Raw genomic sequence first — 18,076 nt, 5'->3', positions numbered from 1 at the left:
GCCTCTCTGGTCTCTACTCTCGGCTGCAGACTTTTCCCAGTCAGCCTGACCTAATCAAGTTCCCAGCCTATAATCTCCTCTTTTTCAGTTATTCAGCACTGGATTCTCCTGTTTGTTCCAGTTATTGTTTCTTTATTTCTCCTGGACAGCTGCTTGTGTTTACTTGCCTGTAAATTTATCCTATCAATATTAAAAAGACTCAAACTCGCCGCTGCCTCCTATTCTGCTGGCATTGTGAGTCCAACTACTGCTACACTCATCATGACAGAAAGTGTTTTCAAGCTTCATGATTGAAAACACTTTCAAGCATTGCAAATTTGAATAATTTGCAAAGATAAATTATTCAATAGCATTTGAGATTTTTTTGTTATTTTTGCTCTAATCGTGTATCGAATGAGGATAAATTACCAAAATCCCAAATAATGAACCCTGCACCAAACTATCTTCCAAAGAGGTTTAAATATCAAGCTGAGACAGGGAATTTAGTTCTTCCTTTTCTGGTATTAGGATGTTAGGAAGTTTAATTTGTCTTTATCTTCTCTGCTTCCCTTGGTTGCCTGAGCCTGACCGCTCAGCCTGACCACTCAGACCACTACGGCCCACTTTTCCACACTCATCCCAATAGGCTCCCTAATGATTCTTTGGTTTAATGATGGACTGCACTGACACAAATCAGAGTCTAAAGAGTAATCAGCTGACAGACATAAAGATCTTTTAAATAAAGTCAGGTTTCTTACTGCAAAATAAAGTTCCAAGTTTTTAACTGAAAACTAGGAATCATATTTGTATGGTGGTATCTGAAAGATACTGAAGTATATAAGCTCATTTAGATGATAAGAAAACAAAAACGACTGGCTCGATATTGAAAAGGGAGAATGTAACAAAGAGTTATTTACAAAATAAATTGCTCCATAAATGTTGGAACTCACTGGAGTTTTCTGTTCCAGCTGTAAGTTAAGCATATTTATGCAGTGCCTTGGAAAAGTGCTTAGAGTAGCACAAGATGTTGGAATGCACTTCCTCTGTCCTTTCACTCCACAAACACCAGGGACTTATTTAAAATCTGCTGAAAGGGCATTTGTATCTAGTCTTCTATTAGATATTTATTGTTATATTATTGGCTTAATGTATTTTTTTCATCCCTCTCAATCAGTTTAACAAGTAGTATTAATTACCCTCTTCCAAATCTTGTCATATCAGTACCACAAACTTAACTTAAATATGTCTTATGTGGATTTTTTGTTTTACTCGATAGATCAACATAAACGTTTTCATAATTTAGAAGTAGAAGAGAAATGGTAAATCTAAGTATACATGCAGCTCTTGTGTGAAGGTCCTAGAGATTTGTTAAAGAACATAAGTGTCCTTAGTTTGCTACAAGCCATTCAGGGACACTGTAACTTGTAGTAGAGTATATATATTTTTCTGTATTGAACTGAGATCTGGGCTTTGACTTGGCCTTTCCAGAACATCCACTTTATCTTCAAACAATTTCTTTGCAGCTTTACCTTTACTCTTTGCGTCATTGGAAAATGATGTAGCTGGAAAATGCGTATTCTCTGAAGCTGCAGCTCTCTGGCAGATGGAAAAAATTGTCTCCACCACCATGCTTCACAGTTGGGGTGGTGTGTTTGTGGTGATGTGCAGTGTTTAGTGTCCACTAAACATCGCATCTTTTCTGATGGCCAAAAAGATCAATTTTAGTCTCATCACACCAAAGAACTTTTCTTTCCTATTTGTTATGGAGTCTTCCGCATGCCCTTTGGAAAACTCTGGTCCACTTTCCTTCAATAGTGACTTTCTCTTTGCCACTCGTCCTTATAGCTTTGACTGATGAAGAACCTGGGCAACAGTTGTAAGTGCAATGAATAGTTTAGATCATGTTTTAGAATACACTTAATGTAGTTAATAATTTGTGATTTATTTATTTTTGAGCTTAATCGAATTTGCAAAGAAGACTGGGTCACAATTTAAGTGTCTAAATATAATAGAAACGTTCTTTAATAAGACAGCCTTAAACACAACTGTGTAGATTTAGGATGGTATGATGGTAGTTTAAGTTACAATTTTGCAATTCATATCAATGTCTAGAGTTAGCATGTTACTTTTTTTTTTCATTTTGACATATTTGACAAGAAGCTGTTAACACAGTAAGACACCATGAACAATAAAGTCAGCTCATTGTCTGATTAGGGAAGACTTCAAAAACTGAACTCCTGTTTGCATATTTTGCTATCTTAATTTATTTAGGAAAAGTTCAGTGCAATAATTTGTTTTTCCCCAGTCAACATGCAGTTTATCTTTCCACCCATTTATTCTCCACACAGGTAGTGTTTAACCACAAATTTATAAGTGAGATTTTTTTTCTAACATAATAATATCATGTTACTGCTGCTCATATGTTTTATTTCCAAGCAACGATCCGAGTAAAAAAAAAAGGAACATAAATTCTGCTGCTGTAGTTATTCATGCTAAAAATATCATTTCTTTATCTGCTTTTATGACATTGGATGAACAGAATGTTACTAATCCCTGCCTTTGTCAGGTTGCCTAGACTCAGCGACACCATGTGGAGGGAAAAGGTATGGCATGTGACTCCAACAGAAAGAGAGAAAAAAAAAACAAAAAAACTTCCATTCTCTGTCCACCGAAGTAAGGAAGAGGATTAGGGCCAATGGAAAAAAAAATAAATAAATAAATAAAAATCTGACTTTAATCTCAGAATCCTGAGATTAAAGTCAGAATTCTGAGGAAAAAAAGTCAGAATTCTGACTTTTTTTTTTCTCAGGATTCTGATTTTAATCTCAGAATTCTGACTTTAATCTCAGAATCCTGAGATTAATCTCAGAATCCTGAGATTAAAGTCAGAATTCAGAGGAAAAAAAGTCAGAATTCTGACTTTTTTTTTCTCAGGATTCTGATTTTAATCTCAGAATTCTGACTTTAATATCAGGATTCTAAGATTAAAGTCAGAACTGTTTTATTTATTTATTTATTTATTTATTTATTTATTTTTTCAGTGGCCCCAATCCTCTTCCTTATAGCTTTGATAAAAGGCGTCTTTAGGTTTAGAATTTAGAAATGTAATTTGGTGAGTTAAAATACTTCAAAAACCATTGCAGTTCTGTAGGAAGTAAAAAAAAGAAAAAAAAAACAGTATTTCTCTGTTGTGCAGTACTGTGCTGTATTTTTCTACACAGTAATGTAGAAAGCAGCTGCCTTACTGCGGTAATCTTGTCCTGTAAGACTAATGTGATCGTATTAATAAAGTAAATACAAATGAAGATGGAAAAAAAAGCATGCAGACCAATTTATCCTTTTTCTATTACTTTCATAAACTAAAACTGAATCCTACATTTGTCTCTTTACTTGAACAAATAAAGCTTTTTCCAACCCTTGGAGGAAAGTGCATTCCTTTGAAGTGTTAAATGTTGACATTTGCAGACTCAGGTTGCAACATCGCACATTTTTCAGCAACACCTCCAAAGGCAAGTTTTTATTTTATTTAAAATAATTAGATTTAATTAGATATTGTGACAATATCTAATTATATTGTCATTATATTGACATTATATTGACAATATCTAATTATATTGTCACAATAAAAGCGTATGCTGCATGGGAGCATGCATATCCATTTAAAGCAAGACAATTAACTGCATTAGTTCAACTTGAAATGACAAATGTAGGCCAAAACATGAAAATGTATGTTTTATAAAAAAAAAAAAATAAATAAAATAAACCATAAATATATTAGCTAAGACTGAAAGCCCACTTGACATTTTCATCTCTTTGCCCACAGGCTGATGTTCTGCATATGCACTGCATCAGAGTAATTCAGTCAACGCTCAAACTCCCTGACATTTATGTGCTAGAGAAGTGTTCATACCAATAGAAACGTTTGTAAAACATTGCTACATTTATAATGACACATAGGCGGATTCTATTTAGCAAGCAGGTGACTTTTGAAGGTGCCTGAATGCAGTATTTTTTTTATTTAGGAGTGTGAGAGTTGACATGGCAGTGGAAACGGTCCTGACCCACTAAGGTTTGAGTTTACTAGACCACACTAGACTAAGTCTGGTGTGGTTCTTGCAACAAGATATTAACAGCCAATTCCGCATGATCGTTAATTTTGTTTGTGGTGCATTTCATGGATTGGACTTGTCCAGCAAATTCCAATAAATTCATTTGGATTGAGATCTGTGGTCTCTGGAGGACGTGTCAAAACCTCAAACCCAGTGTTTTACCATTTATCTTTGCTTTGTGGAAGAGCACAATATCCTGTTGAAAGAGACTATTCTAAGACCATTTCCAAACTTGCTGATCTGTTGCCGTGCAGCATCATATAAAATAAACTGTAAAGCAACTTGTGTTCTCAGTCATTTTATCACAATAATCATTTACTTGCTCAGCAGTTTGAGGTGCAGTGGTTCAGACTGAATTGGATCATCAGCCTTTGCTGTCCATGTGCATCAACGAACCATTATCCAGTTACCGGTTCACCACCTTTTTCTTCTTTATGCACATTCTGGTTGATACAAATTACTGCCACAAGAGCTGCAGTTTTGTTGATACTCTGGTCTAGTCATCTGTCAACTTACTTCTAGGTAACTTCTCAGCAAGATATAAGAGCTTGTTTCAAGTCCACAATTCCTTAGTAATGTTGAAAAAGTACTAGTTCCATTGGCAGATTATTTCACTTATCACAAGACATTTGTATCATGTTATAAGTGAAATAATCTGCCAATGGAAGTAGTACGTTTTGAGCCAAATTAACAAATTATTTACTAAAAGCCAGCTCTTACATCTTGCTGAACAGTTACTTGTAAGTTAAATTTGTCGTATTTCAAGTGTACTAATATATTTGCTCAAGAAACTAAACCTACATTACTTGGTAAGGTTTTGCGTTTTTGGCAGTGTATGCAAAAGTTCAAGCGGCACAAATACTTTAACGAGGCACTATATTCTGCAAGAAACCTGTGATAGGGTCTGTTCTGAGTGGGACACAAAGCCTTGTAGGTGAAAAGATTTTGAGTTCTCTGGTATTTCTTAGCCCTCTGGGGCTCATGTTGGAAGTTTCTTATACAAGTTTAAAGACATCTTCTATTTTAACAGCACTCTGCTTTATTATGCAGAGAAGCTCTGTCAGGCCATCATTATACCCACCACACACTAGAGATTTAGCCTTTGTTCAGTACCACACAGATTTTATCTTTGTGAAGAGCAAAGAGGGTTATAACCATAAAAGTGGATACAAAGTGTGAAAATGCATGCAATGTGATACTTTACATGCAAAGTTACCACAACTTTAAGGAAGGTGGCTCTAATCACGCCAGTAGAACAATTCATGTTCTTTTGTGTTTGTTCTGGTGTCATTTTACATTATGAAGAGGTGAAATAAAGCTTGTTCTTTGCTTGGCACTGACAGTACTGGAGACGTGAATGAGGGTGAGAAATAATAATGAATAAGGAAGGAGATTAAAGCTTAAAAAGGGTTTTGTATTTCTTCTCCTCGTCACTAATGTAAATATTCAGGCTATTTTTCCTGCTCAGTCAGAGTGGAGCTGGGTGTGGGTAGAAGAATACATCTCATTAATGATTTTAATTTTTGAAAGATAAAATTTGTACCCTCATAGGTGGCATTCTGCATCTTCCATTTTATTATCTACAGACTTAATTTGCAGGTCATGACCTTGATTACTTGTATTCAACAGGCAATCAAATTACTCTGGAGGATAATCACAGCAAACCCAACCTGCCAGGCAGGTCTTGTCTTCATATTCAAGCCTTAACAATTTTGTCCTTGGCCTTTTTTTGGCCTTCTAATGGAATGCACATTGCATTGGCAAACCTTACTGGATGCGTAAACCCTAGGATCATCAAAACAACCTTTCATATTCCTCTGGGTCTTTATCTTGCCTTTCCAAATAAGATTATCTTGCAGAAATGCATACTGATGACAAGACAGCAAATTGATAAAAATATTTCTTTCTGAAATTCTTTGTAGAAAATATTTGAATTGCCACAGGAGGTAAAAGCTTTACAAGCACATTGCACAGCTTGGGACTGTAGTGGTTGGCATTTAGCTCGTTGCCATTTTTACTCTGAGAATGATGGATATGGAATATGAATGCTCAGTGACACAATGACCCAGCAAAATGCTGCACCCTTCTCTCAGCTTGTTCCCTGTGCTCACAAACACACAACATTCGCAAAAGGATAAAACCAACGACTTCAAAATGTGAGGTTATTGGGATCAATTGAAGCACAAACTCCTTCCATTGATGATGGTGGATTGTTGCCACCATCATCCTGTCAATTTAAGTCTATTTGCCTTGGAAATTGGAACAAAATACCTGATGAATATTATGTTAAATATACAAATTAAATGTAGATGGTGATATAAAAACAAATCACCATGACCATAGGAAGTTTGAAGTACATGATGTGTTCCCAGAATGCTTTATATTCTCGCTTTACACAAAGTATCTGGTTAACAATGAGGTCTTACAATGTGTGAAGAGCAGGGGAAAAAACAAAAATAGACTTTATTTTAGACTTTTGACTTCCTAGCGATGACTGACCACTGCATCTATTTATTTTTTAACAAAACCTAGTTCTAAGACTTGTCCCTGAGCACAATGACTAGTAGATATCTGTTTGGGTATTTTATATAGTTAGCTATTGAACACCTGGTAAAAGCGACATTTGAATGTTCTGATATATGCAGAAACTCCCTCTGTTTCTTTCATTGAAACAAATTCAAAAGCCCTGAAAAAAAAAAAATAAAAATGTGCTCAACAACCACAAATGTCGACCATATAAATGAAGGCCCTTCATAATGATTAAATTACGGCTTGTGCCAAACAAAGCAAAGCATTGTGCCTTTCACTGAATATAATTTGCTGGGATTTTTCTAGTGTAAGGTGATTAATAAAAGTTTTTTTATATATATGTGCGCACATGTATGCATGTGTGTGTGTGGGTGTGTGTGTGCGTGTGTGTGTAGGTGTGTGTGTGTGTGTGTTTTGATGTGGTTAGAACTATTGGATTCTTCAAAATGTATTTATTTCAACTGTGCAACAATTGTTTCCAAAATCTTATTTCTCTGCTCTAAAGTTACTTGGATGAAAAAATATGCCACTGCTCGAGTCTATCAGTCATGACAGTTATGTCATCTGTTAGTGACTTTTTCCTTCATTTGCTGGAAAATAACTAACCACATTCAAGAAGCTGTGTAAATGTGGCAGTAAATTGCCTTTGAAACTGATATACAACAACAAAATATGGAGATATCACTGAGCATTTACCAGTACAAACTCGCAAAAATAATAATAAAAAAAAAAGATTTAAAAATGAGCCCTGTCATTCTATGTCAATAGTAATTAAATATTCCTAGAATAAACACCGAACAGCATGTAAGGTAATACCGCAGCAAGCTCAGTATGTAATGAGATTCACTTTGAAAAATGAATCCCTTCACAATTTACAACTTACTCTCCCCCCAGCATTTAAACATCTGCAGCTTCTGAGCTGGTTCTGCGTTCAGCAAATCCCAGAGAGCAATCTGTTTGGTTTCATCATCTTCTTGACTTTCTGGTGTCTTACCCTATCCCCAGTCTGGGGGGAAAAAGCTTTATCACTGTATCATAAGAAAAAGTCTGCACTGAGTAAAGAAGTGCTGATTTTGGATTGATGGTGACAACTCTATTTGCGGCTTATGACTTCCGTTGGATCAAGTGAAACATAAAAAAAAAGATGTCAGTATGTTGAAAACACTTGTAACTTTTTTTTCAGCGTGGTTCAAATTATTTTAAAATGCCACATCTTCACAGCTTGGAAGCTGGATTTCATTGCTTCGAAAGTGGGTCATCACATGTCCTCAAGAATGCATACGTGTAAACATTCTCACAGTTGATGTCTGTTTGACATTGAGATGCACAAAACCAGTCATTTACAGGGGCATGCGTCGCATTTACACTGTCAATATTGCCTTTTCTTACTTCTTTACTGTGAGTTCAGAGCGTAAAAACTGTGGTTTAGACATGAAACGCCTAAGTTTGAAACCAGCGCAACACTTTATGCAGTAGTTACATGACAGAGGTCATCTCAGTCCTTGGTGCCCGGCATTTGTGGACAAAACACAAGTTTTTAGAGCTAGAAAATTCGATGCATATGCGTGGGTGTGTGTGTGTGTATGGTGGTGGCGGGGGGTGGGGGGGTTGATGTACCTGTGGGCGTTAACATCACCTGACTGATTCTAACATGCTGACACACGACAGTATAAAGACACACGAGGTGGTTAGTCTGGCACAAGAGGACACAACTCGGCTGCCTCAGACCAGAGAAATCGAGGAAACTGTCATTCATTCAGCTTTGGATGCTTCTCACAGTTTTCCATTCAGGTGAGTTAAAAGACTTTGCATTCTTCCATCATGTTTTTGAATAGAAATAACAAATGGAACAAAATATAGATGTTTTTTTTTTATTTTTCTTGGTTAACATTAAGATCACAATTTCCGATGTAAAATCTCAGTTATGAAAATCTAAGACGTTTCCTTGATTTCCAGCTGAAAAGGTTCAATCAGACTGCATGTACTTAAATCACATAGAAACTGACACAGGTTCCAAAAGTCTTTAGACAAACCAAACAAAATACGAGTGGTGACTACTCCTCATTTTGAATTTAATGCAATCAAATAGGAGAGCGAAATCGAGCAAATTTTCAGATTAAATTAAATAGAATAATGGGATGCTGAAGATGGCAGTAAGGCATCTAATGAGTCTCACCCGGCATGCCTTCACTTGTACATGTGGTCATTTTCTTACACAAAGCTGTAATTTAGTATGACATATAACACGCAAAATCCCTAAATGCCTGAAATTATTTCACTACAGACCTAATGCATGGAAACCTGCTGACCTAATGATTAGGTATGGAATGACCCAGCCTATCTCCAAGAGGTTTTAACAGCTTGCAAAACAAGAAATACAGTGTGCTTATCCAATTTGTTTTTACTGTGGTGTTTGAAGACTGCCAAAAAATATATAAACCTTCTGCACTGATTGTTTAGTAGCAGTTCACTAGTAGACATGACATAACCCAAATAGCTCTTTGCATGACTTGGCAAGAACAGGGACTGCACACTAATGTGGAAATTTGGTGCCACCACCACCGCCAGTTGCCATATATCAAGCAGCATACTTATGAGACATTAAAGCTTTAATAAAGTTGAAGGTTGTTATTCATGGGAACTGCTCTAATGGCTTGCCTAAATAATTTTACTGCCTTATTTAGCTCCCCTCTTTCTGTTGAGACACGTTAATAAGAACCTGATTCTAGTCTTGAAGAATACATGTGGGAGTCTTCATCAAAACCAGTTTCTGTATAACATCTTGTGTTTCGTACACTGAGAAAAGCACGTTGGGCACAGTGGTAGGACAGCAAACGGAGTAAGAGGGGAAGAATTTTTAAGACTGTGCAGTTGATGTATTTGAGCTGAACCATCTAATGTTCATCTGCCACAATCAGATGTTTCTATGTTAGATAGCTCCTATTCATCCATTTGTCAGTGACATTTGATTATTTAGTGTGGTATTTTACCAGCTTTTCAATGTTGACAATGCATGTCTTTCTACTTTTGTCTCATAGATTACTGAATAAGAGAGAAAAATGAGCGCCTTAAACAAACGGATCCAAGACTACATGTTGGAGAGGAAAAGGCGGCAAACCAGATTGGTGACTAAAGATGGTCGCTGTAACATTGAGTATGGAAACATTAAGTACAGCACCCACTTTGCCTTCCTGGTTGATTTCTGGACCACCTTTGTTGAGATCAGGTGGCGTTTTGTCCTGTTCATTTTCATTGCGTCTTTTACCCTCAGCTGGTTTATCTTTGGCCTGCTGTGGTACTGGATTGCCCGAAGTAATGGAGATCTTGCATGGCAAGAGCCCCCTTCAGATCACATTCCATGCGTTGACAATGTCGTTGGACTCACCACAGCCTTCCTGTACTCACTTGAAACCCAACAAACTATTGGGTATGGTGGAAGAGCAATCACAGCTGAATGCCCTGGTGCTGTAACCCTTGTCATTATCCAGTCCCTTCTTGGAGCAGTTATCAACTGCTTCATGTGTGGAATCATCTTGTCCAAGATCTCCCTACCCAAAAAGAGGGCCAAGACCGTCACGTTTAGTGAAATGGCTGTCATCAGTCCCAGAAATGGCACTCTCTGCCTGTCCATCAGAGTGGCCAACCTGCGCAAGACACTGATGATTGGAAGCCAGATCTATGGCAAGCTGCTGAGAACAACAACCACACCAGACGGTGAGACAATCATCATGGATCAAGTGAACATTGACTTCCTGGTAGATGCTGGGAAGGACAACCTATTCTTTGTAACTCCTCTCACGTTGCATCACGTTATTGACAAGAGCAGTCCTTTCTTTGACATGGCAGTGGACACACTACATGACAAAGAGTTCGAGCTTGTGGTCTTTCTGGACGGCACAGCAGAGTCCACAAGTTCTTCCTTCCAGGTGCGAACCTCCTTCATTCCTCAGGAGATCATGTGGGGCTACAACTTCCTGCCGATCATCTCCAAAAGCAAAGAAGGGAAGTACAGAGTCGATTTCTCCAACTTCTCCAAAGTGGTTCCGGTAGCCACGTCACATTGTGCATACTGTTATCACAACATCAAAGGACATCATCTCCATTCCAGAACAGGACAAGACAACCCCGGCTTTGAGGTGATTGAAATTGACAACCCCCCTAATGTCACCAAGATGTGAAACACTTACTGTTCGCGCAGGCTGAAATATCTGACTGGCAGCCCATTGCATGTCCCGACAATGAATTCCTGAAGGACAGACGGTTGCACGAGGCACCTGTGGATGAACCATTTGCCCACAACCAAATGCTTTGCATTTAAACTTGAATCAGATTAACCAATTGTTTTGTTATTCTTTTGTATTTACAAATTACAAATAAGAATCAGGGCACTTCTTGTGAGTTTTGTATGTGTCTGTATGTGAAACCACACCTGTCATGATCATTTGATGAAAAACCTGTTTTTTGGAGGTTAGGTCATGTTAGCTGGTGAAACATGGCTAACTGACACAAAGCTTCTCTGTCAGTGATGACATTTGTATGAAGAAAAGGATTTTTTTTTTTTTTACCTTTCACATGAGTTATTTTTGTTTTAATTAAAAACATGTAATAAGTCACCAAAGAAGGAGTTTTTTTTAAATTATGAACAGATGGTTGATGTGCTAAAAGTGATACTTTGACTTGAAGCAGTATGCTAAACTGTTCAGATAGGCTGGACTCCTAAGCCAGTCTTTCAAAGCTGTGAGTGGTGAGATAGTTTTTTTTTTGTTTGTTTTTTTTTTATTTTATTTTACAAATGAACATATTTTGAGAGAACATATCTCTCAGATAATGTCTAACTTGGCTGCATGCAGCAAACTCAATTGTTTTTGTATATATTTGTCTTTTTTAAAATTGCTTTTACTCAAGAGTAAAATAAACTTTATTTTTGCATTCATAAACATTTGTCTGCAGTAACATTTTTCACACCGAACCAAAGCTGAATGTCACACCTGGTGTGTGATATAGAAGGTCAAACCAACAGAAGGTAAAGGTAAAGGTAATTTTATTTACATAGCACATTTTCAGCGACGAGGCAATACAAATTGCCTGCCGAAGCTAATCCTGATAGTGACTTTTGACCTCTAAACAAAGTTAATTCATGACATCAAACAGGATAACTTTGAGGACGTAGGTGGGAAATTAGAGTTGACTGTAGAAGCCATAATGCGCTCTTAACTTAAAACCAGAACTATCCATTTGAAAAAAAAATCAGCCTATAAAAATATGGTAACAGAAGCTTTATGAGTTTCATTAATATCAACAAATAATTATTAATTCTCTGATGAACTACCTGTATATGCTCAGGAGAAACTGAGAATATTTCTCTTTTTCTCATGTAGGAAAGAATAAGAGCAAGTTTCTTTTTGACTGGGACATTTCAGTCCTTGCAAATCCCAGAAAGTCCTCATTGGTCCCACTGTAGCATTTGTTCGGGTTGTATCCACACCTGCTTCAAATTTTCCAAAAAACAGTTCTGTGCAGGCTGTGCATTAAGAACATGTTGCAAGAGCTTGCCTTTACCCTTCAGTATTTTTGGAGCCAGTTCAAAAAGGTTACTAATACACAAATTTAGAGTGGTGTAAATTTTATGTGAAGACTCAAAATTAGCACAGGAATAAAGCATTTCTTTTTTTTTAATGAATAGTGGTTAAACATGAATCTGCCTATTTGTGGCTAATGGGTATGCCACACCCATTAGCTACAATGGGTGTAATCAGTTAATGCTGATTAAAGGGCACCCTTTAATCAGAATAAACAATGGCTTTGACTTTGATTACACTTTGTACTCAGTACAGACATTTTTTAACATAAATACAAAAAAATAATATTTTTGCTTCAATTATTATTTCTTCATCTGCTCATAAAATAAATAATTTAAAATTAGTGAGCAAACCTGGATGAGCATATTAAAAAATATATATATACTTTTAATATGTCCAGGTCAATGTTTTTTTGTTTACAATTTTGATAATTCAAGAAGAGGCATTTGCCACTCGAGTCCGACATAAAAAAAATAAATAAATAATCAGTGCCTTGAAAATGAGAAAGTTTCTCATTTTCATGACATTTTTTTCCCTCTGAGGCACTTGAATGATTTGTTTTGCCCATTCGAGTTGACATTTAAATAAAATAAATAAACATATAAAGGAAGAAATATGGGTGTCGGATGGGTGTGTCAGTTTTACTGCATGGTTGACTAAATGTTTGGCGTCATAACTGACGTTTCAGCATTTAGAACATGGCACTGTAGTGTCGAGACATAAAACAGAACAACGTCACAGATTGGAAGTCATCCAAAAATATTTATTTAATTTAGTATGGAGAAGATTTGATAAATTATGTATTTCTTCCAATTTATATCCAGTTTATCTGAAGAGATTTTATTTTTAATATTTTACCATTCTATAAATGCAAATTCTATAAGTCTCTTATCACCCTATTTTTAAAGTAAAGAAATTCACAACTTCTCTGTTGCCAGCTTTTGCATGACACAGTTGTGTATGATTCAAACTCAACAAAGCTTTAAACGTGTAGAGATGTTTTGTCGTTTTTGAAGGAATGTTATTAAATGCTTTTGACAGCAAAAAGATGGCATTGAGAAGAAAAAGTCTTGCTAGTCTTCTTTTTCTGTCAAATATCAGCCATTTCCTAGTTTGCAGGTGCATCAGACCTTTGACCACCCTTAGTTAATGCTAAACAACAGGGCAGACATTGCTGCCATTATTTTTAATGACTTATTGTGTGAACAAGCTTATTGACAGTTCATATGACTTTAATTTAATTTGTCATTTAGATTAGAAGCTAATTTTGCTGGAACAAAATGAAAGTTTCAAGATATAAACTAAGGCTGCCGTTTCCTTTTAACTCTTTGATTGTTTAAAATGGCAAAGCACTGCTTTACTTGAGCAGTTCTGTGTAAAATATATTGACATACAAAGAAGTTTTTTTTTATTTGAAATGCAAATGTACATACTTTTTGTACATTCTTTCTTTAGTTGTTTACTACTCTGGGAGTGTTGTCCTTTTAGCAATTGCCATGTTTCAGAGTCTGTGTGGATAACGATTGTTCGATTTCTAAATTAGTTGAATGATCGATTAATCATAAGTAAACCGTTCTATTATTCTTTCCGACAAAGTTTTAATATAAGTGAATACAAAAATCTAAAAAGTGCAGTGGTGAACTTGAATATGTGAATTTGTTTATGTGATTTCATATGTGTTACTGCCTTGCAGCTAGAAGCTCCTGAGTTCCAGTTTTCTTCAGGCCCTTCTCTGTTGAGTTGGCATTCTTCCTATGTGTGTTTATCCTTCTGCTGTTTCTCTCTTGTTCGTTGGCCACTAGAAATAGGCATCAACCTCCCTGTGATCCAAACAAAGTATTGAATATTGATCGACTTCAACTGTGGTGGAGGTAAAGTCAGGCTGAGAAACAGTACTGGAGAGGTAAAAACATTTATTTTGTCACATTTTCTATACAAAAGCCCTTTTTCAAAAGGTTTTACTTCATACATTGCAGGAATTACAATTAATTAATATTAAAAATAATACACTGCTTAACTGTAAAGTTATACACACAATACATATAATGGATTCAACATCCAAAATACATTGCATATATGAAGAAGTAGCATGGGTTCCTCTTCACTGATACTGCTTATAAAACAGGAAGGTTAAGGGTACATTACCATAATTTCTTTATGCTACAAATGACATGTTCCCTTTGGATTTGTTCACTTAAAGCTATACATCTGAAAAGAAAGCTGGATGTAAATATTAATGTTGTATTACTGAGTATCAAACACCTGAAAACCTTAAAAGCACAGGGCTAGTCATGAAATTTAGGTATAAAAAGTGAGTGGCACTGGAGTCTCTCCATCACCGTTATGAACTGCATACAAGGTATAGGAATCATCTCTATTAGATTATGAGTTAAGCAGGCATTTGTGGTTTTAGGATTACAAACAAATAATATACAGATATATTTTTTTTAAACTTACAGGCACTTAAGATGTTACAACTGGATTTTAGAAAACAACACCTGTATGAAAACAAAAAATGCCAAACTGCATTGCCCAAATGTACAGATATAAAAATACTTAACATGCTCAACATACTACTAGCAGAAATGGACTCAAAAAGTTTGCATTTTTGACCGAGGTCAACTCGTATTAACTCTCTTGGCGTTTTATACTGTGTCACATATGAAAATAACTCTGCATAATTTATACAGTAAGTTGCTTTAATGCCTAGTTGACTGATGCTTATAAAATAATAAAAAAATAGGTCTGACAAACGCACAGCGTTTGCGAATCTGAGGATTTCTTTGTTTCATCTCGTCATACTTCATTGGTTTTTGTTCTTTGATAAATGACTTATTTTCAAGTGTCTATTTTCAGTGACGTCCTTTGAATAATTTCTGAAATTGACAGTTGAAAAGCTGATTATAGTTGTAATTTTGACATGTTTTTACATGATAATGAAGAAACTCTGACTTGAGATTTGTTTGCATTTTGTTGGGCTGGAAGATCAGCGAAAGACCTTTCACCAAACATGCTGTTCTCATGCTAGGATCCAGCCCTGGAGAAAAAAAAAAAAGAAACACTGCAACATGGGTGTCTGTTAATCAGAATCATGAGGACCATCACTTCTCTGCACTGACCGGTACAACTGGCCTACAAAAAGAGAGAAGACAAAGCCTGGCAGCTTTTATTGTCAGAAAAGATAAAAAAAAAAAAAAAAAAAAGTCAGATTTAACAAAACAGTTATATCTTCTTCAGGACTTTAGTTGTTTACTGGTAATTGATAACGATAAGATATAGATCAGCAGTTGGAGCGTAACCCTAACACTGCAAGGGTTAGAGCTTTGTTTCTCAGCACATTTTTAAAAGTAGATAAAGACTCGAGGGTTTTTGGATAGTTAAACAACATCCTCAAAAACAGCAAGGCCAATATAACCTTCAAAAACCCCTCACATACTCTAAAATCACTTTCATGTTTTAGATTCATGACAACACATGGACATGCATTATTATTCTTCTTAAATAACCACTTCTGACATATTTTGACTTAGGCAAGGCTTTTCCTTTTAAGAGTATTTCACAAGCCAGAAAACGTTCACATTAATACTGATATGGTTGAGCAACACAAAAAAAAAAAAAAAATCTCAGAATACTATGGCTGAAAGGAAGCAACGAGTCAAGCACTTAGCTTAGTGTGTGGCCTACCAAAAAAAAACAAAAAAAAAAAAAACAAGAGAGAGACACACAGGGCGGGAATTGCTCCAAATTACTGCAATTAAAATCTCGACTTTGCTTCCGCAGCACAATTGACTTAACTCTGCTGTGCTTATTACCTATCATCTCTCTCGACTTCATGCAAAATACATTGAACACATTCTTTAAGCAACTGAGTTGACCCAGGTTCAGCAGAAACATACAGCGCTTCATTTTATGGCATCTAACTCTTCTCCAGCCTTCCAGTTTTGGAGGATAAATTAAATGGCGGCATAGTGAACTATGTATTCCAGTCGCCAATTTTTAATCAGTGCTGAGAAAAGTCCCTCTTGCAAGATATCTTACGTGTCTATTGGAGGCACACATACAAACATACACACACACAACACCCTCCCCCAGCCCACCCCGCTCCACACACACACAAGTAACAATAAACAAGAAGCTGAACAGAAAAGCAAAGAAAAACAGTGGAAAAACCCCAAAAAGGTAGTCGATAAGCGGCTACAGCGTTTTTTTTTTGTTTTTTTTTTTAAGCAAGGTGTACTGAGAAGGACATAAATTGAGACCCATAAGTGGTAGGCCCATGTCTGGTAAGGTAGCATGGAGAAAAGGCTGACACAATCAGGCTCAACACCTTTCCTTTGGCTTTGGGACAAGTATTGGCTTTTAGATGAAGCTTTCAAGACAATGGAAAAGATAGGCACAGGAAACTTAGATGTGCATCTATAAACAGTTGTAATAAGTAGTATTCCATTGTAGACCAAGGTATCCAGTTTTTATAAATTCTTACACACACACAAAAAAAAAATCAATTTACTCATTCTTCTTTGAGGAACAGCATTTCTTTAGATGTTTGTTTCCATCAGTTCAGTCTTTGGCATTACAACGAGTGCAGCTCAGCAATTTTGGTAGGGGGAGAAGGTAGGTTTTAAAAGTTGGTCATTGATAGGTGAGAGTTGTTTTAATAGTAACTGCCAAGATGGGATGGCACATGGGTGTTAGGGTGGCGAGGAACGTTTGGGTTTGGGTAGATGCCTGCAGTGGGCGAACTCCAGTACTGAGCAGTGGGTCCAAAGAAATTGGAGGAGGTGACTGGCATAGATGGAGGGTGCGGGGATACAAAGTTGACCTTCTGCTGGTGGGCGTGGTAAGAAGGCACATAGGCTAGGTCCGAGGGGTATTTATACATCGATGACTCGGTGGGGTGCGGCTGCAGTGCCTGAGCAATACCATGGAAGTCGAACTTGTAGGCATAGCGTTTGCCATGCACTTTCGTCATGATATTTTTGTCATAGTAGTAGCGCAGTGCGCGGCTCAGCTTGTCATAGTTCATGTTGGGCTTGCTCTTACGCTCACCCCATCGTCGCGCCACCTCATCTGGATCTGTCATCTTAAACTCTCCATTGGTCCCTTCCCAAGTGATGCACCCTGCATTGGCACTGTCGGACAAGAGCTCCAAGAGGAACTGCCAAAGTTGGATTTGACCTGAGCCTGGAAGTGGACAGAAGAAGAAATCATTGTCATGGACATTCGTGGTCTCTAAAATATAAGCATTTATTTATTTATTTATTATTATTATGTTTACAGCCTCCTGTCTGATTACAGAAGGCTTAAACATGTCAATAATCTTACCTGGATTGGCAAGACGACTACTGGTGGGGCCCAGAATCTGATAAGGATCTGCAGACAAATGCAAAAGGATGATCAATCTGGAATCAGATTTCTGTGGTATATAGTACAGCAAAATTTCCTGATGGAAAAAAAGGTACAATTGTTATCAGAATCCCTATCGAAACTCCACTCCAAACCCATTGATTGTCTACTGTCTGAATATTTTTTGTGTCAGTCGCACCTGTAGGTTTTGCCAACAAGCTGTATGCTAAAGTTTATATGGCCAGTTTTCAAACTTAATTTCAATTCAATTCGCATCCTATTTGTGTCTGCTTGGAAAACTCAATGTTCAAAAGGCAGTGACCAGTGTTAATGCAACAATTCAAAGTGTCTACCAACAATCTGAGTAGTTCTCACTCTTTGCAATGAGATCCATAGTAAATCATAGACTCTTCTGGCTGCTGCAGATCCCTGTCTTTATGCCATGTATACCTGCACATTGTGCTCAGATATCCAACTGTGGGAAAGAGCCCAACTGAAGCATTAGCCATTAAAATGTATGTAATTTAAAACTAA

The 18,076-nt window shown here is 36.7% G+C and overlaps 2 protein-coding genes across 4 annotated transcripts in view; one reads left to right on the top strand and one right to left on the bottom strand.

The window, feature by feature from the left end:
• Positions 1–8,324: 8,324 nt before the first annotated feature.
• On the top strand, positions 8,325–11,546 carry kcnj1a.1 (potassium inwardly rectifying channel subfamily J member 1a, tandem duplicate 1). The gene is made up of 2 exons (XM_007562754.2): positions 8,325–8,408; positions 9,656–11,546. The coding sequence occupies exon 2, from the start codon at positions 9,677–9,679 to the stop codon at positions 10,793–10,795; it is 1,119 nt and encodes a 372-aa protein (XP_007562816.1). The 5' UTR covers positions 8,325–8,408; positions 9,656–9,676; the 3' UTR covers positions 10,796–11,546.
• Positions 11,547–15,027: 3,481 nt separating this feature from the next.
• Positions 15,028–18,076, bottom strand: part of LOC103145353 (Friend leukemia integration 1 transcription factor) — a 30,141-nt gene continuing 27,092 nt past the window's right edge. For all 3 annotated transcript variants that reach the window (XM_007562752.2, XM_007562753.2, XM_016676765.1), the window contains exons 8-9: positions 17,522–17,569; positions 15,028–17,380 (exon numbers count right to left, since the gene is read on the bottom strand). In XM_007562752.2, coding sequence (XP_007562814.1) covers positions 16,851–17,380; positions 17,522–17,569 — 578 coding nt within the window. In that variant the 3' untranslated portion in view covers positions 15,028–16,850. The remainder of the gene's footprint in view (positions 17,381–17,521; positions 17,570–18,076) is intronic.

The sequence above is a fragment of the Poecilia formosa genome, unplaced genomic scaffold, assembly GCF_000485575.1.
Source record: "Poecilia formosa unplaced genomic scaffold, Poecilia_formosa-5.1.2 Scaffold141, whole genome shotgun sequence".
Classification (NCBI taxonomy): Eukaryota; Metazoa; Chordata; class Actinopteri; order Cyprinodontiformes; family Poeciliidae; genus Poecilia; species Poecilia formosa.
Note: the sequence above shows the minus strand (reverse complement) of the source record. Positions and strands in the feature narration are given on the sequence as shown.

Coding starts and splice junctions, on each gene's coding strand:
- kcnj1a.1 (XM_007562754.2), top strand. CDS start 9,677: ATGAGCGCCTTAAACAAACGGATCCAAGACTACATGTTGGAGAGGAAA.